The sequence below is a fragment of the Columba livia genome, chromosome 11, assembly GCF_036013475.1.
Source record: "Columba livia isolate bColLiv1 breed racing homer chromosome 11, bColLiv1.pat.W.v2, whole genome shotgun sequence".
NCBI lineage: Eukaryota > Metazoa > Chordata > Aves > Columbiformes > Columbidae > Columba > Columba livia.
In genome coordinates, this window is record NC_088612.1 from 10,123,513 (window position 1) to 10,150,786 (window position 27,274).

Genomic DNA, 27,274 nt, shown 5'->3' on the forward strand with positions numbered 1-27,274 from the left:
AAGTATATCGGTTACTCATGGCTGCAGAAGTTTCGGCTGAAGGGCCTGGTCCTGCCTCAGTAGGCTGAAGTCCTTTGACCGGGATAGTCAAACTGGGGTGGTCAAACTGGCCCCGAACTCATGTATGCACGCAGGGTGTGGAGGATTTGCTGCGAGCCACACATCAGACATTTGATGTAACCCTCTTTCCCTCTTTTCTTGGTCAGCCCTGAGAAGCTTTGCAGGGGCACCAGGTGAAGGATGGGGTGCAGCAGTTGGGTGAAGAAGTTGTGGCACCAGAACAGCAAAGAAACACCCTTGTAGCTGGAGGCAGAGGGTGTAACGTGACAATAGAGGGGTGAGACCACCAGACAGTCCAGTTCCCCACACCATGCCTGGGGAGGGTGAGGGTATTCCTGTGGAAACCCCCGAAAATGTCCTCTTGTGACTGATGGGACACAGCGGGCAGCAGAGTGCACGCCCTCCCATGTCCACCCTAGTGCCACTGCCTGCTTTCTGATAGAGATCCACCATAGCGCTGCTTTTCCAACTGGTACCGTGTGTTCTGGTGTCCTGCACAAATGTGGCAACTCTCAGTCTAAACCAAACCAGTACCTTCAGTAGTCCCTGGCCCTGGTGCCTGGGACATAACTGCTTGGGTTTGTTAACAGTGTGGGGTGAGGAACAGTCAGATGTGACACTTTTTGTCCAGGGTGGCTGCTCTGCTCACTGCAACGAGGCCCCCTCCTTCTCTGGCCTCTTTGGGGGAGAGGCTGAAACCTAATGGCCATCTCTGAGGGGAGCACTGAGTGGAGGAGAACTGAGGGGAGCCACGAGGGGAGCACTGAGGGAAACACTGAGGGGAGCCCCAAGGAGAGCACTGAGGGAAACGACGAGGGGAGCCCCAAGGAGAGCACTGAGGGAAACGACGAGGGGAGCCCTGAGCGGAGCCCCGAGGGTTTCGCTGAGGGAGCCGCGGGTGCCGGCACAGCCCGCGGGCGCCCCCCGCCCCGCGAGCGGCCGCGGTGCCTCGGCGGGGCGTCGCCGCCCGTTACCTGAGGGCCGCGGCGGGGCGGGGCGGGGAGCGAGGGGAGGGGCGGGGCGTGGCGGTGGCCAATGAGGGCGGGCGGCGGCGGCCGGCGCGCGCCGCTCTTAAGGCGGCCCCGCGGGCTGTCAGCGGCTAGAGGGCGGCGGGGGCTCGACGGCGCGGCCATGGCCGCAGTCAACGGGGCTGTGGAGAACGGGCAGCCTGACAGAAAAGTGCCGCTGCCGCGGCCCCTGCGGAGCCTGGAGGTGAAGTACACCAAGGTGAGCTGGCGACGGGTGGTGGGCAGCAGGCTTTGCTGTGGTGTTGGTGATGCTTGATGGAGCCAGGCTAGTGGTGAGGTGTTACTTTTTTTAATAGAAAATTTTCTCCTTCATTTTTTTTTTTAATTCTTGCTGCCATAGATGGTAGGCTTGTAGGGTGTAAATGTGATTGAGTGACTGGTGCAAGCAGATGACTGTGGCATTTCTAGGGAAGCTGCAGTCACCTCAGTTCTTAAAGCCCATTAAACTATCTTTGTGTTTTTGTTTGTTTGTTTGTTTGTTTAAAAAAAACCAAAATAAAACACAAACTTGTGAGGGTGCCCATGGGCCCCTCTCCCTGACAGTGTCAGGCAGTGGTGCCACGCTGGCCTGTCCCCTCCCGCTTGCCCTGCCGCCATCTTCCCACCTAGTGCTCACAAGCCGGCACTATGTTAGTGCTCAGTGAAATCAGATTTGGATGGGGTGAGCCCAGGCAGAAGGGCTTTATATGTGAGAAAGCCACTTGCCTGGGTTGTGTTCAGCCATCCCTGGCCTAGTGTGGAGCTCTGGGAGGGGGGTTCTGTGTCAGGGGCTGGGTTTGTGTCCTGGAGGGCGCAGGGAATGTGAGGGATGGCTGGTGTCCTGCAGGAATGGGCCTTGAGAAAGGGATCAGTGATGGGGTGGGGGCCACCCCACAGCTCCTGAAGAGGAGTGGTGTTCGCACATGTCTTGGTCGCTCGCCATCCCGTTGGGGCTGCTCCACAACCACCCCGCGGGACAAGGGGCCAGGCACACACGAACCTGCACCCACCCTCCCTCCCTCCATCAAGCTTCTCTTTAAACTATTCCCCCCAGCCTCTCAGATGTAACCTAAGGCTCCAGAGCCCGATAACTCTGTACTTTGGAGCTGAGGCTGGCGCTGGTGCAGAAATCCCTGCTCCCTAACGCAGCCGTAGCTCTGCTATAGCCAGGTCACTGTTTGTTCCGCATCAGCCTGACCTGCTGTCTTGTGCAGTAGGGAAAATATCTTGGCTGGTTGCACTGCTGGGCAGCCTTGACTAACTATGTGGCTGGGCTGAAAGAGCTGGAGGGCCTGAATGAACATATTAATTACTGTTACATTTCTGTATTAAGTATTAAAAAAAAAGCAGAACTTGAAGTTCTGTCTCTTGCAGTAAGAAGGAGTAAACAGCAATAGCTTGTACACTGAGGTGTTGATCTGAAGTACTGAAACAGGTTAATAATTAGTAGCAATTACTGGACTAGATTAAGGTTAACATCCTAAATTTATCTGCTTTTTCTTTGTAAGATAAACTTATTTAGCAGCAAATTGGATCTGCAGCTGCTGATTGCAGACGGCATAACGCTGCACAAACAGCTCTTTCCTGTGTCCAAAATGGACCTGGCCATTGGAGTTTTTCCTAAACATCCAAACATTCTGGTTTTATTGTTATTTTTATTGTGAACGCTTTTTAAAATACTCCTTTGGGATCTGATCCTGCAGTCACGTATGTTTTAAAATGTGTATTTTTTGTTCTCCAGAGTTTTGCCAGAGACTCTGTGCACTACATGTATCAAGGTACTCTCTTAACAGTGGAAATCAATATTAATTAAAAGTGTGAATTTGACATTCGATCTGATGCTCCTGGTGCATCTGAGGAAATAACGAGCAGCAGTCAGTTTTCATAAAACCGCGAGGGGTTTTCTGCAAGCTCTGAGTTTCACCAGATGTTTACAGCTGACGGCACACTTTCCTCTCCTTAGCGGAGATTTCTGTTTTTTGGTTCTACCAGTTACGGGCCTAGGGGAGAGGAAAACATTTTCAACAAAGGTCTTACTTATAGAGCAGCTTAATGCTTGTCATGGATGTGTGATGGAAGTGATCTGTCCACAGTCCTGTGTCTCAGATCCTGGGTGTGAAGAATGAACCACCAATACGCTGTTCTGTTTGATTTCAACTCCTGGCACCGAAGACTTGGGCTATGTGGTGTGATTCCCAGAATGATATCAGCATATATGTTACATTTAAAACAGCCTGATCCTGTCACTCTTAAGTTTTACTACTTCATAGAGGAACATTGCTTTCCTAACCCTTTCACATAAAATTAAAGTTGAATGCAAAGGAAAAAGGGTATCCTTCCCCAATCTTTAGTTTGATGCTGTAATTTTACAGCTCCTGTCATATCTCCCACATATATAATGTGACTTTCTTTCTTAGTAGAACAAAGGAAAACCGAAGTTAATGTGTTATTTTATTAATATATATTTAAAATGCAGTACTCAGATAACAGAGGTAGTTTGGGAGCATTAGTGTCAAGTTAGTTAATATTTCTAACATTGTATCTTTTCTTGTGACTTCACTTGGCAGCTTTTTGGGCAAAACTCTTCTTTCCCCGCGCCCCCCCCCGCCCCGCCCTGCTTCAGCCTGTCTGAAAAAGGTAGATCCAAAAGTGTAGCTTCTATACCAGTTACATCTCGGATGCTTTTTGCAGAAATAGTCAGGAGAAACTCCTTTCAGGAAAAAAGCTCCCCAAGGGAAGAAAACTATGACCCAAAGCAGTGGAAATTCCAAATGCAAGGGATGCAACATTAATCTCCTGCTGGTGTGTAGAGACTCATAAACAAGATTGCAAATATGGACGACTTCCAAGTAAAAGTACTAGCTTACAGCCGCTAACAGGCTACTAAAGATTACTTCATCTAATCTTATTTAAAGTGTATTTATAAAATATAACACTGCCAAGTTAGATCACAGTGTGGATAAGTTGCATGTTGAATCAATTAATTGTATATAGGTATTCATGTTCTGTTTACAGTGAGTAACAACACTCTAGTATTTAATGCATTTTTCAGTTACGCAACACTGGGACTGTTTGTTCTTGCTCTGGAAATGCAATATTTTGAAACACTTAAATCTTGTCACAAATTACTCCAAGTGACGTGGGAGGCTTGATCTGGCCTGTGACGAGGGATGGTGGGGTAGAACTGAGCCAGTACTTACCCTTCAGTGCTTGTGGGGGGACAAGTTGTGAAACTAGCCCAGGGCAGGGTACAAGCAACCAAGTAATATTGTACGTTGACATTTCGCTTGTAGCATGTAACAAGGGGCTACTTTTGCCTGAACCATACAAGTTTCTTATGGTGTCTGTTTGCTGATCCCATGGAGATGTATCTCAAAAACTGTTTCTTGTTGCTGAACTATGGTGTTATACTGTGTGGGCCCCATCCTCTGTCCTTCTCTTGCTCAGAACTAACTGGGTGCATGAAGATTTTTTTTGTCTGTTCTTTGTCTCAGGTTCCAGTTTGGATAAATGCTGTCTGTATTGCAAACATGTCACAAACATACCTGCCTTTGTCATCAGTGAACATTGAAGAGCCCCAGGCCCTTTGAGTAGTACTTGTGGGTTTTTTGTGTTGTCTGCATCACTTTTTTTTTCTTTCTCCTCCCTGTTCCTCTCCCCTTGCTCTCTATTCAGATATTTATTAACAATGAATGGCATGAGTCTACAAGTGGAAAGAAGTTCCCCACCTACAACCCTTCAACACTAGAGAAAATTTGTGACATTGAGGAAGGAGACAAGGTAAGTGTTGTTGGAAAGGCAGTGCAAAAGGGAGTTTCTAAGGGACTTGCTTTTGCAGGGAAGCACACAGAGGAAAAGCTGTCTTCTAACAATAGTGTCCATCTGGCCAAACTGTGAGCTGGATGTCTGGGACTCTAGATGTGCTGTTTGAGAATTACACAGGGTAGGTGGGATTAGTCCTGTCCATCTCAGAGTCACTTTCCCTGGTAGGAACTGCTGCTGAGGAATGAGATTCAGCATTGTTCTTGCGTTACAGGGTGGAATAAAGCAGCTGATCTGAGGAAATAGCAATAACGGTGCATGCACATCCCTGACAGAACTGAGGCCTCATATTGGTTGTGATTTATACTCCAGCTGCATGGCAGCGTGCTGGGGACATTGAACTGCAACTTGCCCTTTTTTAAACACAATCAACAAATAATCTGAGTGCTCAGGAGACGCAGAGCTTGGTCCTGTAAACACCGCCTGCTTTCTGCTAGAGATCTGCCGTAGTGCTGCTTTTCCAACTGCTGTTGTGGGTTCTGGTGTCCTGCACAAATGTGGCAACTCTCAGTCAAAACCAAACCAGTATCTCTTAATAACTTCAGTAGTCCCTGGCCCTGGGCACCGCAGAGTAGCCTGGGACATAACTGCTTGGGTTTGTTAACAGTCTGAGGTGAGAAACAGTCATATGTGACACTTTTTGTCCAAAACAGCTCATGACATATGGCCCATCTGGCCTGATCTACGGTAAAGAGCTGGCTTTTTGCAGTATGTCACGGGATAGTGATTCACAGCTTCTCTGCTGTACCAGGGCTTTGGCTGCTCATTGCTGTGGGCAGTGTGGACATTTCTGCCTGTATTGTGGTAACTTTCTCTTGTCTAAGCTAGTCCAGCACTTGTGAGGCTCAATGCATAGTTTCCAACCAGGTAGCTGGTTTGTGGATCCTTCCCTAGTAGGAGTGATACTAGTTGAGCAGGGACAATGTGTTTTCTTGTGTTAGAACTATGTATAGAACCTGACTTTTCTGGAGATGGGAGAAAACTTGATTTGCAATGTGAGTCACCAGCCTGCACGCAGATGGTGCATAAGTAAGGTAACTGTTCTTTTTGGATGGCACTAAAGCAGCCCTTGGGAGACTTATTGCCACAGGGGATCTGTGCATCCATGGAGCAACTACAAATTGAGGCAGAACCAAATATTATGTGTAATTTCTTTATACTACCTGGATAGGACACAACTGTTTAATTGCAGTGGCATGTAAACTGTAGAGTTGAAAGTTAATTGAAGCAACTGCACTTTGCTAGGCAGAAACCATGACGTTGCCATTGTTGCCTGAGCTAAGTGTCTCCTCAAGCAGTTACAGAGCATTACGTGAGTATGTCAAGCCTGCTTCTTCATGACTTGGTAAAAGAAAATTGTTATGCAGAACTAAAAGGCCAGTTTTGCAGCTTGCCTCCTTGAGACTCGTCCCTACCTGAATTCAAGAGCTGCTTTCAGCTTCCAGTTTGTGGGAGAGTCCCTGTAAAACTTTTCTTGGGGCCAGTCAGTGGAGTGCTCTGCCCGTGGCTACTCAGCATAGGTGCCTGCTACCTTGGTGCACAGAATAATTGCAGGCAAGAATATAAGGTAGATGCACCTGGGGTGCCAAAAGCCTCTTCTTCCACCCCTTTACATCACACAGATTTAGAAAAAGAAAAAAAAATTTTTTTACTCTAAGTGGGTTTTGTTCTGTTTTTTTGTTCTAGTTAGAAGGCAGAATCAGATGAGAAGCACCCCAAACTAGCTGTTTTGTTGCTGGTGACACTTGACCATGTCCCACTGTCCTCTGGGCAAACTGAGTCCCCTGACACTTCCTTTGCCCTCCTTGAGCATCCCCTCCTAGGTCTGTAACTCCAGTCTGTTGGAGGTACTACAGAAAGCGATCAGTTGTGTTTAGTGGTGCTTTCTGGTGTCTTGGCTGTGCTGGTCAGTGTCACCACAGGGGTTGTTGTTCCTGGTCCTGTCTCTGCCTTCAGCTGTGCCATGCCAGGGCTGGCTCTGCCTTCACAGCAGGCTGGTACCAGGATTCCACTTCCTGAGCCCTGAACAGAAACCTGCCCCTCTCTGGCTGCGCAGAACATGTTTTGCTTAGCCTGCACATGAGGGGTGGGAATTTAGCAGCTGATATCTCAGCAATGACAATGTAGTATGGTGCTGGACAAAGCTTTATGAGGCTAGGAGCAGAGGTTCTGCTGTTTGTTCTCTAGTTACAGAACTTAAGATAGAATTGCCCTTGATGAGGTCATTGGGGGATAGATCACAGTGTGGATAAGTTGCATGTTGAATCAATTAATTGTATATAGGTATTCATGTTCTGTTTACAGTGAGTAACAGATAAAGAAAAGTCTTGTGTGGAAGTAGAAGCACTGAAAATAAACCAGCAAATGCTTCCACTGGATTCTTGGAGGCTTTTGGCCTGCAAGATAACGGCTTGGTGTACGAGTGTCTGCCAGGTTGATAACAGAAAAGGGATAACTTACTTCATTAGACTTCATTGGATACTATGGGCTGTTAAGATGCTGCTTGTAGTTGTTTTGAATGCTGGGTGTGCTCCATCCCTGGCATGTCTCCTTGCAGGCCAAAACAGAGCAGTTATGCACACTGAGAATAAAGCAGAGCAAGGCTTTTGTTTGTTTGTTTTCAGGTGTCTTTCCTACTCACAGAGCCGGTGGGGTGATGGTGTCCTCTGTGCTCTGGAGTTGGCAGGAGAGAGGAAAAAGGGGCATGATAGAAGTGGAGCTGTGATGAGTAGGACTGGAGGTAGAGGAGGAAGGTGGAGGAGGTAGCTGAGAACAAAGAACGGTGTAAGTTTGTTCAGGGGAAAATGGTATGCGGTTGTGTAACTGGGGGTTGTATCATAACACAAACATCCAGGGTGGGTATGAAGGTTTGCAGACATTTCCCAATGCTGCAATGCTTGACTTTGCAATCTTAATATTCTCTTAGCAGAGCTTTTTATGTAATACTCAATAAATCTATATAGATCAGAACTGAGCACCAGGATGCATGAACCTCCTTCTACTTGCGGTTTTGTATACCACAGTGTGTCCCTGGCACCTTGACAGTTACCAGTCTTTGTCACGCATTGTGCCTACCTATTGCAACACGCCTGCAATGAACACGCCATTTAGACTCCCCTAATGCCTAGTCATAACAGGATGGATTAAGAATGGCATTTCACCCTTCCTGAAGAATTTCCTTGTTTTTGCTGGTCTTACAGGCCTATTGATGCTGTGCAGGCTCAGAAGATCTCACTTGGTAGTGCTGCCCCTCAGGGTGTTTTGGGAAAGTCTTTCTGCTTGTGTGATGGTGCCTGTAGTGTCCAAGCCGCTGTGTGTACCCAGTGTGTCTGAGTCAAGAATGAAGACAACTAGTATTTGCAGGAGCTGCAGCAAGGCTCAGGTGGTCCCAAGTTTAGAGGATGGGGAAGAACTGGGCATGCACTGAAAGTCCTTGGGCATCTCATACCTGTTCCTGGGAACCTCTGCCTCGCCAGCACCCTTGCTTGACCAGAGCCATTCTTAACCCCTCATAACAGCACAAGTTTCCTGCAGTGGTTTCCCCATCAGTGCCCTTCCAAACGGTTCTTTTCCTGGCAGTATAGGTCAGACTTTTAAAGCTGTGTAATCTTCTTTTAAGGAAAAGGAGCCAAATTTAGTGTAAGATGCCATTTCAGTGGGTGGTGACTCCCTATTTTCTCCATTAATTTTTGCTGTAAGAAGGCAACATGTCTTTCTGGAACATTTTTCTTGATTGAGCACCACACATGTCCTCATGGGGGGAGAATGGCTGGACCTTGTTGGATCAGTGCAGAGGCTTACTTCATAACTGTATCCAGAGGAGGCTTGAGATAAGACATAAATGAGAGCAACTGGTGAAGTGCTACAAGGAATAATCAAGGCCTGCAACCCTCCCTCCTTTCCCACCCCTTTGAGCCACACATTGCTGTGAGGTACAAGTTCTCCATCAGCTGAAGTGAGGCACGGGCTGTGCCAGACATTACATAGAGCAGGATTCTGTCCAAAGCCAGGGTGAAGCATGCTTTATGTATGCTTGGGGTACAATATTGGCCTCATAGATGTTGATGGCAGCATTCCCATTGACTTCATTGGGTCAGGAGGTTGCCCTTGGCTTCACGTTTTTAATGTATGTAGGGAGGAGTCCAGGGCATGCTGTGGCCTGAGCAAATGCACGAAGCTTCTCTAGGGGTGGTGGTGTGGGAAGAGAGGGAATTTGCTGACCACCTGAGTAATAACTTGGGCAAACAGAGTTAGATTTGGTCCAGAGCACAGTAAAGCAGTTGGGAGATGACAGGAGAGTGGTGCTGTCTGTGTAGGTGCAATGCCTTTGTCATAGCACTAAATAACAAAACACTTCCCATCTGGTAGAAATGTTCTGGAAGGGTGATCTAGGATCTAAGGGAGCTTTTTTAGTGTGTTAACTGTTCCTGGCAAGGGTTCCAGTGGTACTGAATGGTGGGCTCTGAGCTCTGATTGTTCCCCTGGATAAAATCACAATCTCTCTCATGGGTAACTTCCCTTCCCACACTTGTTTAGAAGAGGCTGATTCATGCAGGCCAATGGCCTGTCACACTTAGGGAACAGAATTGGGATCTTGTTTCTCCATCTCCCCTGGTGTCACTTACACCCTGTATCAGCAGGAACATGATTCTGGATTATTTTATGAACAAGGCAGATGTATAAAATTACCCTTGAAAGACCCTTTTGGTACTTTGACCTCAAGGTTGTTGATGAGCCCAGGCCAAACCTGAAAAGTATTGCAGGCTTGAGTCCAAGTCCAGGAGTAAAATGGAAGTGGTTTTGTCAGACAGCTTGGTTTGAGCCACCACAGTGTCGTCTAGGAAGCAGCAGTAGGGTCTCTGTGCCATTGTCCAGCTCATTCCTTGTAACTTAAGGTTTTTCCTTGTGTGTGTGGCTGCTCTAGCCTGATGTGGATAACGCAGTGGAAGCAGCGAAGGCAGCGTTCCAGAGAGGGTCTCCATGGAGACAGATGGATGCCCTAAGCAGAGGGCGACTCCTGCACAAGCTGGCTGATCTTCTTGAGCGAGACAGAGTCATCCTGGCAGTAAGTACTGTGATTGATGGGAAATCCAGCAGCAGTTGGCTGATAACTCAGCTCCTTCCCTCTGATTTTGCTGCATCAATATCTACCTAATGTTTTTCTTTCCCTTCATGAAGGGCAGAAGAGTCCATGCAGGAGTCAGGGCTCATCTTCCTCTTTCTGCGGGATTATTTTAGAGGCTTTAGAAGGAGGCTGTTAGTTCTGCTACGTAGTAGATGACTTCTCCAAAACTTTAGCTGGTTATTGAAATGATTGCAAATATTAATACTTCAATTTTCAGACCAATAAACATTTCTTAGTTTAACAGTCTTCAGTGTCCATAGCTGACTTGCAGGTCTTATCTTAAAAACAAAGCAAACGTAACAAAATAAAACAACAACAAAAAATAAAAAGAAACAAATCCCAAACAACAAAACCCCAAAACAAGTAAAACCCCAAAAAACAACCAACAAAGAAACTCTGAGCAAACAACAACAGAGACAAAACAAACAAAAAAAAGACCAAAACAAACCCACCCTTTCTTTATTACAAGATAACTTATTTGCAAATTGCTTCCTTTAAAATGGGGGCTGGAAAAAGAATCTTTCTCTTGCTGGATGTCATCCAAAGTTTAAGATGTGTGTAAGTGAGAACTGTTTCTTTCCCTACTGAATGTACTGGCTCAGAAAAATCTCTTTATAGCCATGAAGCTGTGTTAACTTGGACTTCTGTGCTGAAGGACTATTGCTAATGATTCCCTACCCTGTACTGAAGGAGTCCTGGTGCAAAACAAGGGGTGTAGGACCCAAGCCAAAATGTGCTGCAGTTGGTAGAAGTCTTTAGATTCTATGGGCCTTGGACATATTCCCAAATTGCACCCACAGATCCTAGCATCTCTTAGCTTACAGCTGTTGTCTGTTCATACCGAAGATCTCAGACCTGAGCACTCACTAGTGCAATACTGCATTTTGACTCTGCTTGTCTTCAGGGCAATGGCATTTATGACATTCAGTGCTGTTAGATGTGCAAGTTCCTGAGCTGATGTCCCACTGAGGTCAGTAGGACTTAAAGTACATGGGATGTGCTTAGGAGACTGTATTTGAAAAAGTATTTTGAGCAGGGTCTCTTTCCCCAACACTGTGTCTCTTAACCACATGACATCCTCCAGTGTCAGGAGGGAAAAAACTAAAAAAAAAAATCCATGTCTGAAGGCAGTTCTGGCCAGAAATTAAAAAGCAATTAAATATGTGTGTTTGCAAATAGTCTCTGTTCATTTTCTGCTCACTTTTTGATGTGACTCCAGAGGACCTTTCTTTTTATGTAAACCAGGACACTTGTTTCGAGCTTTCTGTTGTCCTTCAGATCTGGGAGGGTTTGTTTGGCATGGTTTTCACTGCAGAAAACCAACCATAGCCACCTTGGCTGCATGCTAAGTAATGACTTATAAAAATCAGTCATTTTAGCAGCCATTCAGAGTGGATAACAATCCTAGTCATTCCAAGGGGAATGTCTGTTTGAGTGCTGTTTGGACCCTAATGTCTGTGGAAGATGACTGGGTATGACTTCATATGTAAACAAAGATGTTTCAATCTACCAAGGGATAGTGCTTCCTTTATGGATGTGCTGGCCATTTGCACTGATATCCCATTTAATGACCTGAATACAGCACAAAGCATTCACTGAACTAATGTCCAGAACAGTGAGAAGGACACTGGCTGAGACTGGACTTTATTTAGAGCTGCTCAGCATCAGCACAGCTTTAGTAAAGCAACTTCTTCCTTGTCTTAGTCTCAGCACAGATCTGAGCCCAAAGGTTACTTTAGCAGAACTCTGTAAAAAATGTGGTTTTTATCATCCTGTGGACAAAAGAGGCTTTTCAGAGGTTTGTTTTAGGGTTAAGTAGGAAAAAAAATAGATTTCCAAATAAAAGTAAAGTGGGTCTGACTGATTTCAGTGACACCATCTGGAATCCAGAACGTCTGCATTGGAGGTTCAGTTATGGTGAAGTCAAGACACTCCCATCCTTTCTGAGTGGTGCCCCAGAGCACAGCCCTGTATCCAACCCACAGCCACCTTCTGGGGGCTTCGGAAGATGCATTTTCATTGCAAACACTGACCATAGCAACTTGTACAAGCATCAGGGTTATTTTGTCTAGTCTCCTTTCTACCTTATTTGTATTAAGAAGCTCATTCCTTAAATATAAGGGGAAGGAAGGAAACCCCATGTCTGCAGCAAAAGGCAAAATAAAGTTGAGAAGGAGTTTCTCTAAAAGCTTTTTTTAAAGAAAAAAATGTTGACTTGCTTGACAGTGCATGCAATTTGTTTTTTCAGACTCTGGAAACAATGGACACGGGAAAACCTTTTCTGCAGGCTTATTTCATTGACCTGGAAGGCTGTATAAAAACACTCCGATATTATGCTGGATGGGCTGATAAAATTCAGGGCAGAACTATCCCAGTGGGTAAGTTCCTTCAGACCCAGTTTCAGAGCTGAGACAGGATGAGGCTTGAATGGGTGGGAGAGAAGCCTGCTGGGAGGAACATGTATGGAAAGATTGGCTTCTGAAAACAGGCAAAACCAGCCTGTATTTCATTTCTATCTCAGGATGCATTTTAAGTAGAGGTGTTTCAAAATTTAAACTAATGGGAGAACAATGTCAATGCCTGGATAGAGCTCTGGAAAATAATGGATGGGCTCTTTTGTTGCTTTTTTGACAGCAAAACCACTTTGGTTTTAAATTCAGACTAATTCTTAAAGAAAAAAACCCACATGTTAACAGGGGAGTTTATTCATCAGGTATCACTGAAATGAATTAAGAGCCTGGAGAATATGAGGTCAGAGGTTTCTAGAAAGGACTGTATGAAGGCAGCAGAGCTCATGCTGTCCTCGATGCCACATGAATGTGGCAGAGGGTTGATGTGGAATCCACCTGTGCCTCCCACTTCACTGACCTTCCTGCATCCCTGGCAGTGCTGGGTCACAGATGTTTAGAGAGATTGTGTAGTAGTTTTTCTTAACTTTTATTAAAGATAAGGTTTAGAGAGACCACGTAGTGCTTTTTCTTAACTTTTATTAATGAGAAGACCTGAAATGTTGACTCCTCAGGAACTGAAGTACTGAATTCCTCGAAGGACCTTGTCAAGTTTTCTCTCACTTGAAAGAGGTTTTGTGAAATATTTCCTGGGGTGCAGAGCCAGAGCAGTCACACTGCACCATTGTGTCAGGGACAGAGAGAACACTTTGGCTCAGCTGTGCAAATTCAAACATGGTTTTGGGGAGACCAAGTTAAGACAATGGATATCCATGTGGCACGATGAGCAATATGGTGTATTTTCAAAACCAGCCTGTTTTGTCCCTCTGCAGAAGCAAGGATTTTGACTGTTTTGTCTTTTATTTCTTTGTCTTGCAGATGAAAATTTTGTCTGTTTCACCAGGCACGAACCAATGGGTGTCTGTGGAGCTATAACTCCAGTAAGTGACAGTGATGGTGCCCTGCATCTCCCCCAGAACTGGCAGAAGTCCTTGTGCACTCCCCATCTTATACTGCAGCCATTTGCTTCCTAGTTAAGTACAGCTGTTTTGCAGGGAACTCCCATCTCAGTGGCCTCATGTAGTTTCTTGTTTTACCCCCATGCCAATTCCTCTTGGCAACACAAAGTCCTCTGCAAGGGAAGGGTGGGTCTCCAGTCAGATGCTCTGTTCCCCTCGAAGGCTGACACCAGTCACCAGAGACCAGTCAGAGCTCTCTGACTCTTGCACTGCTGGGGCAACCATCTCGTCATTACGTGTGCTAGCTTTTTGCTGCCTAGTGCTGATGCGTAGTTTTCAGTTTTAAATCACATCCATTATTAATTACCCCCAGCTGTTCTCTGAGCTTTCTGTGATTAAATCTTACTTGAATAGAGTTTTCTTTTCCTTGATGTCTCATTCTCTGCTGAGAGGACAGTGTGGCTAGTCCTTGGAATACCTCCAGCTTCAGTGTGTGTTGCTTGCTCTGTTTAAACAGACAGCCAGGAAGACTTTACAGCTGCATGGGGGACATAGTTTGTTCCTCTCTGGTTGTAAAATGCTTTGAACATAGTATCCTACAGGCCATGAGGCAAATGGTGGTGTGCCAAGATTCTCTGTTTGGATACTTGCATCAGTAAGAGTCTAAGGAAGATTTTTGACCTTTGGGATAATGTTCTAGGAGAGACTGAAAGAAATGCATGTGGGATATTTGGTTTGCTGGACCCTTGGAATAGCAGGTCTGGTACAGTTCCCAGAGATATCTGGGGAAATTTTGCTTTTTCCTTCAGCAGGGCTGAGCTTATATATCCAGTGATTTAGCAATGTCAGGGTGAGGCAAAGAGGAGACAGTTGGTACTAGTAATAAGATATTTGGCTTGATGTTTTCTGCACAGCTTTTCTGGCTGAACAAGCAATGTGAGCATCTAGAATTTGTGATTTAAAATCAAAACATCAGGTTACTCACATTGATCAACAATTAAAAGTTATCCCCTGGTCACCCTTCAGCCACCTTTGGCACCCAGCAATGCTTTTGGAAACCATCTGTTTAAAAGCCTTCATGCAGGATGCTTTGGAGTGCCACTATAAGGGAAGATAGTAGGACTTCTAATATTTCAGGTTGACCCCATATCAGGAATAGATACGATAGAAAGTACAGAACCAAATCTGGCTCAGGTTCAACACTGTGTTTGTAAAAAGGATGGTGTGGATCAACAAAACCATATCTGTCTTCCATTTACTTAGAACAAATCCCCTTAAATTTTTTTCCAGTTTGATCTCTAACACCAGTCTGTGCGTTTGTATCTTCCTATTTGATTTAAAGAGATTCTGTCACTATTCTGCATATGTTTTCCTAGACCTATTAACAATCCTCCCTTTTTCCTGTGGCTTGACCATATTTAAACTAATGTTCTTAGCAAGGAAAGTTCTTAGAAAAGTGCAGCACATGACTGAGCTTTATCCCAAGGTAGTGTCATGAGACAGCCCTGGAGTCCTTTACTGTTGCTCTCACCAGCCATTCTGCATCGTAAAGCTCCTAATGAAGTTGCATTGCGCTCTGAAAGTGTAGAAAAGTAGTGGAGGTGAGGATGGCTTAAGCTGCAAAGTCAGACCTTCACGAAGGCTTAGGAAAAAAAGACGAATGGATGTGGCCATTGGAGAAGATCACAGAAATGAAATAGGTCTGGGAAAGAGGAGGAGACAAGTTGAAGAACAGCACGTTAGACTAAATTCTGCTTTGTCTCGGAGCTGCTGGGTGAGAACAGAACTCATCTCTTAAAAGCCACGCTGCAAATTTATTGGAAAGTGTCAATTTGTGGATTCCTAACATATTTGGCTTCTTTGTCGATAGCTGAAGGCCCTTGGCTTGACTCTTGACAAGAAGTCCCCTTACTGTTGGCCTGCTTCCATCACCTCTGAAGCAGCATTAATTATTTTTAATGAAGAAATCCTTTCTGCTGCCAAATGACCTTTCTGAGATTCAGTGTAAGCTAGATTTTCCACTTCTTGCTTAGGCTCCAAGATCTACAAATACACATGACCATGAAGGAGATTAGCACAGAGGAAACTGATGTGGACTGGTTCCTAATTCCAAATTAGAAAACTAATTGGAAAGAAGCAATTTACAATTTGAAGGGAGTATAAGACCTCCCCTGGATTTCCATGACTGAATAACCCACTGCAGTTTCCTGGTTATAAACCTGGAATTTAATGATATTATATAACTGCTAACTACTCACCCAATACCTGACACAGAAAAACGAGTTTTTTCAATGAGCCATTGCACCCTGTAATTCCTGCTCATAAAAACACGGTATGAAAGTGATGCACCAGGACACCGCCTGCAAGTTATAGATTTCTGTGAACAGCCAAGATCTTTTACAAAGTGTGATCAAACTCCTGTAAAAAATGAGGTCACATCATGCAGAGGCTTGTCCAACATAGAGGATTAACTCGAGGACTGTCAGCAACATTTGGGATCTTGGGGGGAAACTGAGGAATTTATACTCCGTAGTCCAAACACAGTATTTTAAGCAGCTGCTTCTCTTTGGGGATTCCTCCCAATTGCTTCTGTCTCCCTGAGTTCTGTGAGGGTGGGAAAAATGAGCAGGTGACTGTGCTGGGCTGATCTGACCAGCCTCGTGTTCTTGCAGTGGAACTTCCCGTTGCTAATGCTAGTTTGGAAGATGGCACCAGCGCTGTGCTGTGGGAACACTCTGGTGATTAAGCCAGCTGAACAAACTCCTCTCACGTCGCTGTACATTGGCTCGCTGATCAAGGAGGTAAGGAAATCCAAATGTCCTGGCTAGGTACTGTTCTTTTAAGGTTTTAAGCAGGACTGTATTTCAAATGGGCTATGGGGTTTTTTTAGGTTTAAAGCTGTTAAAGCCCCACAGAGAAAACTGAGAGCAACCTTTGTCTTCAGTCTTTTCCTTCAAAGGCCTCCATGGCTGGCAGTGGCTAGCTAGGAGGTGGCAAAATCACAAAACCTGTCCGTTTTTCTTCTTTCTCAGAAAGCTGCAGAGACAAAAAGTGGTGGTTTTATTCTTCTCCCCTTTATTCCTCTCCTCTCCCCTTTTTTTTTCCATTCTCCTAAAGGAGGGGAAGACTACAGCTCAGTTTTATTAAACAATGGGACAAAAAAGTGTGTGATTAGACAGCAGTGTTGTGTTTGTACCATTTTAAAGTGAGGTAATTCAACCAAGACAGTTTCACGGGAAACAATTCTTCATAATTTCTGCAGTTCATAGAACAATTTAGCTATGTCTGGCCTGTAAAGTCAACTCGATACTGACATAAAGGGAAGATCATAGGTTGGAATTCCAAAATGTTGGTTTAGGGCTTGTCAGGTAGGATCTCAGGTGCCCTCAGATCTATGATTCATACCAAGGTGGTGGGAGGTGCACAGCACCCTCCAGGACTCATCAGTACTTCCTATATCTACAAATGTGACTAATTGTGAGAAAAATTAAAAGGGCTGTAGATACACTTTTGCCTCTCTGCTGGAAAGTCTGTTTATTATGCTCAGTCTAATGATGATGATGATTTTGCCTCTTCTTGGCTTAGCCTGGGAGAAAAGAGAAGGATACACTAATAATTGACACTCATGGCTTCACCATCAGGAAAAGAGTACAAAAATACTACCAGTTAAACATCTCCTGCAGTTAATTGACTTAATAAGATTACACAAGGCGAGTGAGCACAGGGTGCAGTTTTCACAACTTTTAAGCCCTGTTGCAGAACTGCTTTTCTCACTCTGACATACAGTTCCCCAAATACAGACAAAGCATTTCCACAAAAAAAACCCCAACGCATTAAGTTCTGGTGAAATTAACTTTTTGAGCTGAAATTCTAAGATGCTTTTTTCTCACAGTTGTCCTTCAAGGCAGAAGTGTAGTTAGAGCAGAATAACTTTATTTGAAGATGTTCCTTTCTCCACCCAAAATTAACTAAATTCTTTGTGGTTTTTCAGAAGAATAAGTGGATTTTTCTTTTTTAAAAAGCTTTAAGAGGATACAGAAGATGTTAACACACAAGCAAAGCTATGTGTTAGGTTCAATGAAATAATTTTGTGTCAACCAAAATATTTTGGCTTTCCTTTTTGCTGAAAAACAGAAAACTTTTTGGCTAAGGATGACCCAAACCAATTTTTTTTGTTTCCTTGTGGCTTTGCTGCTGACTCCAAACACCATTACTTGCACAGTTTGCCGTGCAGTATTTTCTTGAAAACTCATTAGCCAAGATGCAAACTCTATTAAACTCACTGTTATCATTGTCACATCCATAGAAGAAATCAGACTGCCCTTCCAATTTATGAAAAGTAAAAATATATATTAATATAAGATATTTTCCTATTTTTTGCAAGGTAGCACATGAGCGATTACTTCTATCTTTTCTCTATTAGGAATGAGCAACTGCATTTATTGAGACTTTATATTAAAAAGCCATAAGAAATGAGGTGAACGTTTAATATCCTGCAGTTCCACTGTTAGAAATTGCAGGGAAAACAACTTTGTGCGATCAGTAGTAGGGGAGGGTTAACCTAGAAGCGCATAATCCTTGAGACTCTTCTTTCAGGGAGGAAAACCAGACCAGTAAGTCCTGCACTTCTCACACTAGAATTTCACCTAAAGTTTTGCCATTTGTCTCTTTTGGCAAAATTCGTAGTTGGTTAATCTAGGTTGTAAATGTGGTGGAAACTGGCATAAGTCTGTTACCATCTGCTCTTGTATTCCTGGTTTATTAGCTCCATCATCTAGTGAGGTTTTACTGACTCCTTAATTCCTCTGGCCCCTGAAGTACCACAAATATCAACTTTGGTTCAAAACAAACCTTCATTCAGTTACCCCTCGACTCTGGCTGCACAGCAGTAGCTGGGGGGTGGGGGGCAAGTTTGGCCAAAAGACTCACTCTCTTTTGACTTGAAACTGGGATTTCTCCAAGAACTCACTGAAACTTGGCATTTCCTAAGAATAGCTGTTATTTTCATTGGCATCTACTCCAGCTGGTAGCACGCAGCCATGTTACTGGAAAGTCTGGAAAACAGTGATGTATCTGGTATGGGCTCCTCGTCTGGAAGTCACAGTTCTTAATTGCAAGGAATATAGAGCTTCCTGAGAACTGAACTGCAGCTTTCCAGGGTGCAGATCAGCTCCAGAACATGCAAAATCTCTCTCTACAGAACTATATTTAACCTCTGTTTTAGGTGGGTTTCCCTCCAGGTGTGGTGAACATTGTGCCAGGCTATGGCCCCACAGCTGGAGCTGCTATTTCTACCCATCACAGCATTGATAAAATTGCCTTTACTGGATCAACAAAGGTAGGTGATGAATTTCTCATAAAAACACCTGTTGTTCCTCTTTACATTCTCTTCTAAAACTGCCGTCGATGTAAGGCTGGACCCATGAAATGTTGATGCTTTCTGTATTGCCAACACCATTTCCCATCACATTCCATGTGACAGGATTTCTCAGAAGTGTTTGGGATTTGTCTAATTCAGGTCCTTCTGCTTGTGACAAACCCTTGTCTCTGTAAACTGGGTTTTGCCAAACTGCCACATTTGTATCAGAACTATAAGTAGTAGATGCTCTAACATGAGGCAAGACAGTCTAGAGGAGAGGGTGGCCATGACTTAACATCATGTCATTGACCCTGTGGAACTTCTGGGCAAGTTTGCCTGCCAGTCCTGCCCTGCAAGTGTGTGCAACTGGAAAACATGTCAGTCAGAGCCCTGAACAATTCTTCCTTGGCTTTAGTTACTTCTGAGGAACTAGGACTTAAATAAAAAAATGGCCCCATGCCTGAGGCTTCCCCTGCTGACGTGGATGGGATTAACATTCGAGACCTGCACAGTAAAGCGCCTTCTCTTCACTTTTCTTCCTGTAAATAGCTACGGCTGCCTTGCTTAGGAGAGGGCTGGAAGCAAGGCCTCTGCACTATCAGACACCTACAGCCATCCTCTTCTGTACTCACATTGGAGAAAGAAGTGCATGGTTTGCCCTAGTCCACAGAATTAAGCAAGGCTGTGGCATGCAAATGCATTTATCTCCAGTAATCACTGCTGTAGATTCTCAGACAAAAGCTTGCTTAGAAATGTGAATGACTTTCCACTCACTGCTGTAGATTTTTCTTGAAATATATATGCACCCCTTGAAGAGGGGCAGTGTCCAAAGAATGGAAATGCTGACACCAATGGGTGCAGATGAGGCAAATATAGTCTCTTCTCTTTCACTTCTTTGAGTAACATTGTTCTTGTTGTGCATTTGTGGATTTAATCCATTCTTACGTCCATCCTCATAATTGCAGAGTGTAATCCAATTGTATGATGATGATGAATTACCTTGAATGGTATTTTTTGTCGGTGAAGGTAATGCAAACACTCAAAAGCTGCTGCATTTAACAACAGTACCATCTAGTGGCTTTGTGTACATACTGACTGCTCTGCTTATCCCATAGGAGAAGGTGTGTTAAGCCTCTGTTTCTGTATGAGGACCACTGAAATAAACACAAATGCAATAAAGTAAAAGTTCACAATGAACTTTTACTCTCTTGAGAGTTGGTCTAATCTAGGAGTTTACCCAGATACATGCTTCTCTCCAAATCCTAGATCAGAAACTTTTAGCCCAGATTAGATGCTGGCTCTGTGAAAACAATAGAGTTTATAGACTCATCCAGCCCACATGGGTCTGTTTGGGCTTTTAATGAAAAGGAGTATCCAGTGGATTAGGGGCAGAAGGAAAATCTCAGCTGCTGGAGCCTGTAGGCAAAAAATTCTTATAGACACTGCTTGTCTTCTTAATCCATGGGTGTGCAGGAAACACCGAGGGAGACAGATTCTTTGCTAATGCATGTGTAATTCAGAAGTGTCTTCTTCCCCCTCCACCCATCTGTGAGTTCAGTTGCATCTTCACAGTATTTGCAGCATAATGCTACTGTTTCTGAGCCAGGAAGTAAAGCTAATTCAAAATACATTTTGACTTAATTTTTAAGCTCCAGCTTGAGCTCGGTGCCAGCCTGAAAATACTGAGCTTAGGCTCCACGAGAATTCTCCCATCTAGATTTCTTTCTTCATTTATTAACTTAATCTTCTTTGTCCAGCTAACTTGTAGTAATGCCTCTTGCAGAGCTACATGTATCTTGCAGCATAATTCATCACTTATTTCTGCTGTGTCTATTGACTAGAGATGATCTGCACTGCTAGGTTCAGGAGTCTTGCTTGAGCTACAAAGGCAACCGGTGAGAAATGCAGACCTGTAACTGCCAGCCAGCTTCCCCACGCTTTCCTTGCTCACAGCTCCACTCCAGGTCAACAGTATTTTTGGACAGAAATGAAGTTAAGATTGCCGTGTGCAAAGGTAGAATACAAGAAAACCAATTACAAAATGAGGAAATTCAAATATAAGGTCACACTTAGAAAAATAACCTGCCTTAACAATTGAAGCTCCCAAATAGTTTTAACTCTGGTTCTATCATTACTAAATCATTTTGATGCTTGATCTATGCTCTTCCTGTAAGGAATTCAATTTGTTAAATGGAAAGAGAAATGGCTGGTTCGCTGTTGCTGGTATAAAAAGAAGATAGCACAGTCAGTCAAAATTTGGGGAAAATGATTGATATGAAACAATTTTTCTGTGGGGGAAAAAACCTTAGATTGACATTATTTGATCAAATTCTGGAAGCAGAGTAAATCCTTCTGTTCAGAAGATGGTGGCCAGATAAATTCCACCAGATGGTCAGAGCAGGTTCCTGGGCAGAAAGTGCCATAGCAGAGCTAGACAGTTTTTCTGTTGCCATCCTCAGGTTTTGCCTTGGAAGGAATATGTCTCAGCTACTCTTGTGTGTGGAGCAGCTCAGCCTAAACTAGAAGTAGTTTTCTCCTAAATGTCAAAATCTCTGCATGGCTTTCTGGTATGTGAGTGGTAACAGATAGGAACAGGGAGTTCTTATCATCGTGTTGGCAAGGTCTACTCTAAGAAGTTGAGTTCCAAATTTTTTAAAGTAAAGCTCATAAATCTAGGAGCCCTTGTCGATTGCTGGTGTTGCTCACTAGCCAGCTCTGAGTGACAGATAACATCAGGATGCAGTTCCTGTAGCTCTCTCACACAGTCCATCTTTTCAGATCTGCCTAAACCAAACCTTAATTCTGGGGCTGGTTTTGCCCCAACACATCACAGCAGTAGGAAACAAACCATTTCAGAGTGCTATTCCTGACTTCCACCTGCTGCAGCCACCCAGCAGGCTCTTCTATCCTTCTCAGCATCATACTTGACATGCCGAGTTAAGACTTTCAAGGGAAAGAGCCCATGTCCTCTTTGTGTCTCAATGCTACAGGTTGGAAAACTGATCAAGGAAGCTGCTTCGAAAAGCAACCTCAAAAGGGTGACACTAGAGCTTGGAGGGAAAAACCCCTGCATTGTGTGTGCGGATGCAGACTGTAAGTATTGGCTGCTGTGTTTATTTGCTGTAAAACGCCATGTGGTGCTCCTGTGTGTCTCTACTGGACTCATTTTGCATGTCCTGTTGTGATTTTGTTGCATTAGTGAGTAGCGCTAGGAGATGTGTATAACCTGTGACCACCCAAAGTGGCTGGATAATCTTATGTGGCTTGGGGAAAATTCTTTCCACTCTTCTGCACAGCATGGTGGAAGTTGAAAGCTGGAGGAACTTGTGCCATCTGCTAACAGTGAGCATTGCAAGGACCTGCTCTGACCCAGCTGTCCCACAGAAGGGCATGTTGCTTTTGAAACAATCACTGCTGAAACTAGTTTTCAGGAACCAACGCACAGTATCTAGGAATCCATGTCTAAATTCCCACTGCGAGAAAAACTGGTCACTGCCCTCAGTGAGTCTTTGTAGAAGAAAGTATCGAGGGCTACAGCAAACTAGACCTTGAGACAAAAGGCAGGAAGGGTGGTAGAAATAATAAGAGATCTGGTTTGGGTGCAGTATGAGGGCTTGTTGAGTGCCTGCAATGGGTGTGGACCCTTGTCAGCATATTTTTCAAGAAGGCTTTCAAAAGGGAAAGGAAAAAACAAGTCTGGAAACACTGTAAGGCTGAAACTGTGCGTGTGGTAATGCTTTTCCCTCCTGGGCCGTGTTGCAGTGGATTTGGCAGTGGAATGTGCCCATCAAGGCGTGTTCTTCAACCAAGGGCAGTGCTGCACGGCTGCCTCGCGAGTGTTTGTGGAGGAGCAGATATATCCAGAGTTTGTCAAACGCAGCGTGGAGTTTGCCAAGAAGCGACTCGTTGGAGATCCTTTTGATGCCAGAACTGAACAAGGGCCCCAGGTAACTGTGTGCTTGAGAACAGTTGTTTGGTTTTTCACTGTGTTTTTGTTTAATTGTCCTTGTGTAAATATTATCCTTGCTAATATGGTCCCAGCAGAAGCGCCGAGGGGTGAGTAATGTATTATGGCTTTATTTTTCTCTCTATTTCAAATACCAATTAATCACAACTGTTGAAATGTTATGTTGTAATTTTTTTAAACACAAATGTATTTAATTCACTTCTTATCCAGCTTTATGGAAGGGGCTGTCTCCCTGGTACAGTAATACAAAGCACATCGAAGGGAGCAATAGCAACGCACGAAGGAGTGCAGCTGCAGCAACAGCCATTCAGATACTTGGCTGTGTTGGTGATGACAAGTAGTTAGAGCCCAGGGACTCCTGAGCCCCCACTTTCCCTCTGCTCCTCTGTCCCCTTCCTGATCCTTTGGAGAGGTTTCAGCTGAATTAGAAGGAAGAACCAGGCCAAGCTGCTGTCACGATCAGCCTTGTCAATGCTTCCAGAGCTTTCCTCTTATTTTTTCCTTCTGAAGCCGTCTGAGCTGTGGTGGAGAGCTCTGGAGGAAAATGATCCTTGGGTCATATTTTCTAATAGGGCCACTGTTTGCTACCAAAAATAAAGGGAAAATCCCAGAAATCTGTAGCCTAGGCCTCCTGTTCTCAGTACTGCACTGTGAGGTTTGTTTTTCTTGATGTTATATAGGATCCCTCAGAGAAGGGGTGACTGGTGACATCTGTCTCTCCTTGTCTGGATCTAGGCCCATTTACATATGATTCATATATGGCAAAACCTCATTGCATGTCCTCATGCATGGGGAATAAGATGATGTACATCACTTGTTCATACTGGAGCTGCATCTATCCCTGTAACTTGCCTAGAAAGCTATTTCAGACTGCTCAGCAATCTTTGGAAAAAAATCCCATGCTGGAACTTGCTTCAGCAGAGATGAGCTGACCCTCAAATTGTTTCAGGGTCTGCTCTTACCTTCTGTAAAGGGCTGTCAGCTTTTTGGGTATGTTTGTTTTAACATAACATGATCCTAAATTTTATCCAGCAGTAGCAGTAAGTGAGCTGCATTTATAGTTAGTCCCACCAGGACCATTTTTATCTGGCTGCTCTGACAAAGAAACACTGATTTCATGAGAACAGCCCCTGAAATCACAGGTGTAGTCATGAGATTTTAAAGGGTGAAACACCCTGCAGTGAGCAGAACATGTAGGACTAGGCTGCTTGTTTCAGTTCATCCATGCTCCCAGCTCTTGCCAGGCTGTCAGAACAATTCCCAGTGCTCTGGCATCACAGTTGTAGCTTAATGGAGACTCTTTGCATACAGAGCTATAATTAAGGGTAACAGTAAGGAACAGCAGCATCTGGTCAGATTTTAAATATGGCCCATCGATCCTCTTTGCTTGTTCTGGCTTAGCTGTTAAACTTGTAGCTACGAGAGAGAGCACAGACACACACACCCCTGAATTTCTCTGCATGCAACTGTCAAGCCCAAGATGGGAAAGTGTTGAGAGAGTGAAAGGAAACTCTTAATCCCAAAGGTTTCATGTGGCTGCCAGTGCAAAGGAACAATAACTTCCTCTGCAGCTATGGTTGCTTGCTTTCTGGAGCCTGTGCTGTAAGACGCAACACACAGAAATTCAAGCAGAAGAAATTATGCAGTGTCACAAGACCTTAAAATGCCTACAAATGTAGCGAAAATTAACACCTGGCTGCAAGTCAGCATTCAAATGTAAAGCTTCCAGATCAAATTTTTCCTCTTTCCTGAAGTAACCTGAAAAGTAATCTTTCTTCCTCCTATCCTTCATCTCTGTCAGGCCTCAGTTGCTTCAGATCCAGGTCATTGCTTTCATTCTCCTTCTATGTGGGTCATGGTGAACATACACAACAGCGTTACAAAAATGGCCACATGCTGCTGCATGGATCCCGTCCTGGGATGATCACTGACTTAGAACCAACAGTGGAAGGAGTTGGAGTCCATGATCTTTTTGGTCCTACATCAGCTCCAAGTCCTTGTAGCCAGACAACAAGACCTGCAACTTACAGAGAGTTCAGAAAGTGTAAAAGAGGAGAGTTTCTGCAGTCCTGACTTAGAGCTAGCACTCCATGGAAACAAGCTGCACCAAGGCTGAGCACAGTGCTCTGAGTAGCTGCAGAGACAGCCTGGAACAGGACAGCATGGGGTGACAGACAAAACTCTTCCACGAGAACTTGATGTAAACTAATTGATGTAAGCTAGTACTGGAACAGTGGTTCTGTCTGCAGCTGCTTATTCCTATGTTGCATGGCACAGATGAATTAGACTGGGGAACTGGCTTACTTTGGTCTAATCCAGGCTTTTTAGAAGTGAGGAAGAAAGGTTTTACTCAGGTCAATCCCCTGATGTGGACTGTGCACTGGCATGGATGCTCATGGCATGAGTGTGGGGAAAAAGACTGTCAGCTGCACTGTTGGGTTATGCTGATATAAACTGCACTGCTTTGATCAAAATTAGGTCAAATTTAAACAGTATTAAATTCAAACAGAAATGAGGCATGCTTCTGATGAGACTTCTCCAAAAATCACATGTGTCTGAATGTGTTGACTGGCTGGAATTCAAAGGACACCACAAGAAACCTGAGGAGTGATCAGAACTCTTGGAGTAGAGTGCCAAACTGCAATGCACACCAAGGGCATATTTTTTAAACTTTTGATTTCTGTGAGCTGTATCATAAGAATAAAGTAAATCTGCACAGATGGCAAACTGGTTAACCAGTGCATTATACAACTGTGAAGAACAGACTGCATTAAGTGAGACTAAGATCCTTGTGTACTAGGACGAAGATTAGTTTAGAACAAGACTAGGCTAGTTTTGTCACTGTAGAACCCCAGATACCTGGATTTGGGGACTATAAGGCCTGACTTACAGGAAGAAAATAAGCAATAAGGCTGTGTCGTGACGCTTGCTAGCCAGAAGTTATTCAGCCACAAACCTACTTTTTGATTTTTAAGACGGTGAATATTTTCCTTGGACTGTAGATGTTTGTGTACTTTAGGATTAAAATGTGAAAGTACAATATGTAAGTAGGAAGAGTATGTGTCTCAACAGTGTGTTGGACACAGTTGAGGGGTCATTCCACAGGATTACAGATGCTAGGTTTGGAAAAGGAAAAACTGCTCCTTGCAGTCTTGACTTAAATGAGGCAAGATATGGAGATTTAGGGGTCTCAGATTTTCAGCATTGCAGTGATCCTTAGAAGCCTTCTTCTCTTTTGAGTTAGGTGGACAAACAGTAGAATTTGCTTTACCAGATCATGTGTTTTTAATAGAAATCAATGCTCAAACCATAAATAATATTAGAGTAGGAGACAGAATTTAAACAAAACTTGCAATGTTACAATGACAAACAGTTCCACCCTTGCATGTCATTTTTACAAATGTTTTCTTTCCCCAGTGTCTTTTCATCTAACTATAGTTTGCCCTGCAACAAGTTACAGCTGTATAAATATCCTTGTTTTGTTTTCTGTGATGTGAAGTGGATGAACTGGATTGGTCTGGATCACAGACATGCCAAGATGGAAAGCACTTGCAGATATTTTCAAATTATTTACATTTGGCAACTAAGCAACAAGACAAATAGACAATACGTATGACACCTGCCATACTTACTATGTGACACTCTGTGTCCTACATGAGGGTGCACATTTCCTCATGCAGTAGCTTGTATCAAGCGTTTTCTTGGGTAGCATCTTAACAGATGAGAGAACAAACCGTCCACAGTGTGTATGAGATGCACATCTGTGTGGCAGGAGATGTGCTGTTCTCTGTGTACCAGAAGTACTCCAAGGACACCTTCCTGAAGCTTTGATATTTGTCTAAAAGCATGAAAGCTTGGATTGTGTGTGGCCAGGATTAACTAGGGACAGGATATAGTCTGTAATCTGGAGGAGTCAAGTGTGGAACACTCCATGTAAAAAGTCCCAACTGGCAACTGGCCCTGCTGAAATAAAACCAGATGCCTTGGGAGGGGTATTGAACAGCACAAGCACCTGGAGATACCTGGCTCTCAGAATAACCTCCCAGGCTGCCAGGGCGCCTTGAACCAGTATTGTATTTAATCACCTCAATTAATTTGTCAAGGGTTTTGTTAGTTTTACCTTCTTTTAAAAATATCTCCATAAGTCTTTTACCATCTGCAGTGTGATGTGATGAGGCGTTTCATTGCTTTCATCATGCAAATAGCCATATCTGACTGTGTGAAACCTGACAGTACCTGCAGTACCTGGCTGTATGTGGAGCACAAGAGAAGGACCAGTACTGCCCAGAAGTGCTATGCGCTGCTCCACCTCTTCCCAGCACATGACCCACTGTGCTTCTGGAGTATGTGGTATCTCCTCCAAGTCCTGGGGCAAGGCCGCAGGGCTGTGCGACTTCAGTGACCTGTGTCTGAACGGGCCTTTCCCCACCTCTACTGAAACCCCTAGTTTAAGGGCTAGTAACACAATAATACTTGCTATCACATATATGGCATGCGTGGGGAGGAGTTAGACAAGGTTGGTAGTTAT

General features: G+C 44.2%; 1 protein-coding gene across 1 annotated transcript in view; it reads left to right on the forward strand.

Annotated features, from left to right (window-relative positions):
* Window positions 1–1,127: 1,127 nt before the first annotated feature.
* Window positions 1,128–27,274, forward strand: part of ALDH1A3 (aldehyde dehydrogenase 1 family member A3) — a 34,638-nt gene continuing 8,491 nt past the window's right edge. Inside the window, exons 1-9 of the mRNA XM_065076717.1 lie at window positions 1,128–1,287; window positions 4,743–4,847; window positions 9,814–9,954; window positions 12,263–12,392; window positions 13,341–13,402; window positions 16,093–16,221; window positions 18,645–18,758; window positions 21,770–21,872; window positions 22,542–22,726. Coding sequence (XP_064932789.1) covers window positions 1,192–1,287; window positions 4,743–4,847; window positions 9,814–9,954; window positions 12,263–12,392; window positions 13,341–13,402; window positions 16,093–16,221; window positions 18,645–18,758; window positions 21,770–21,872; window positions 22,542–22,726 — 1,065 coding nt within the window. The 5' untranslated portion in view covers window positions 1,128–1,191. The remainder of the gene's footprint in view (window positions 1,288–4,742; window positions 4,848–9,813; window positions 9,955–12,262; window positions 12,393–13,340; window positions 13,403–16,092; window positions 16,222–18,644; window positions 18,759–21,769; window positions 21,873–22,541; window positions 22,727–27,274) is intronic.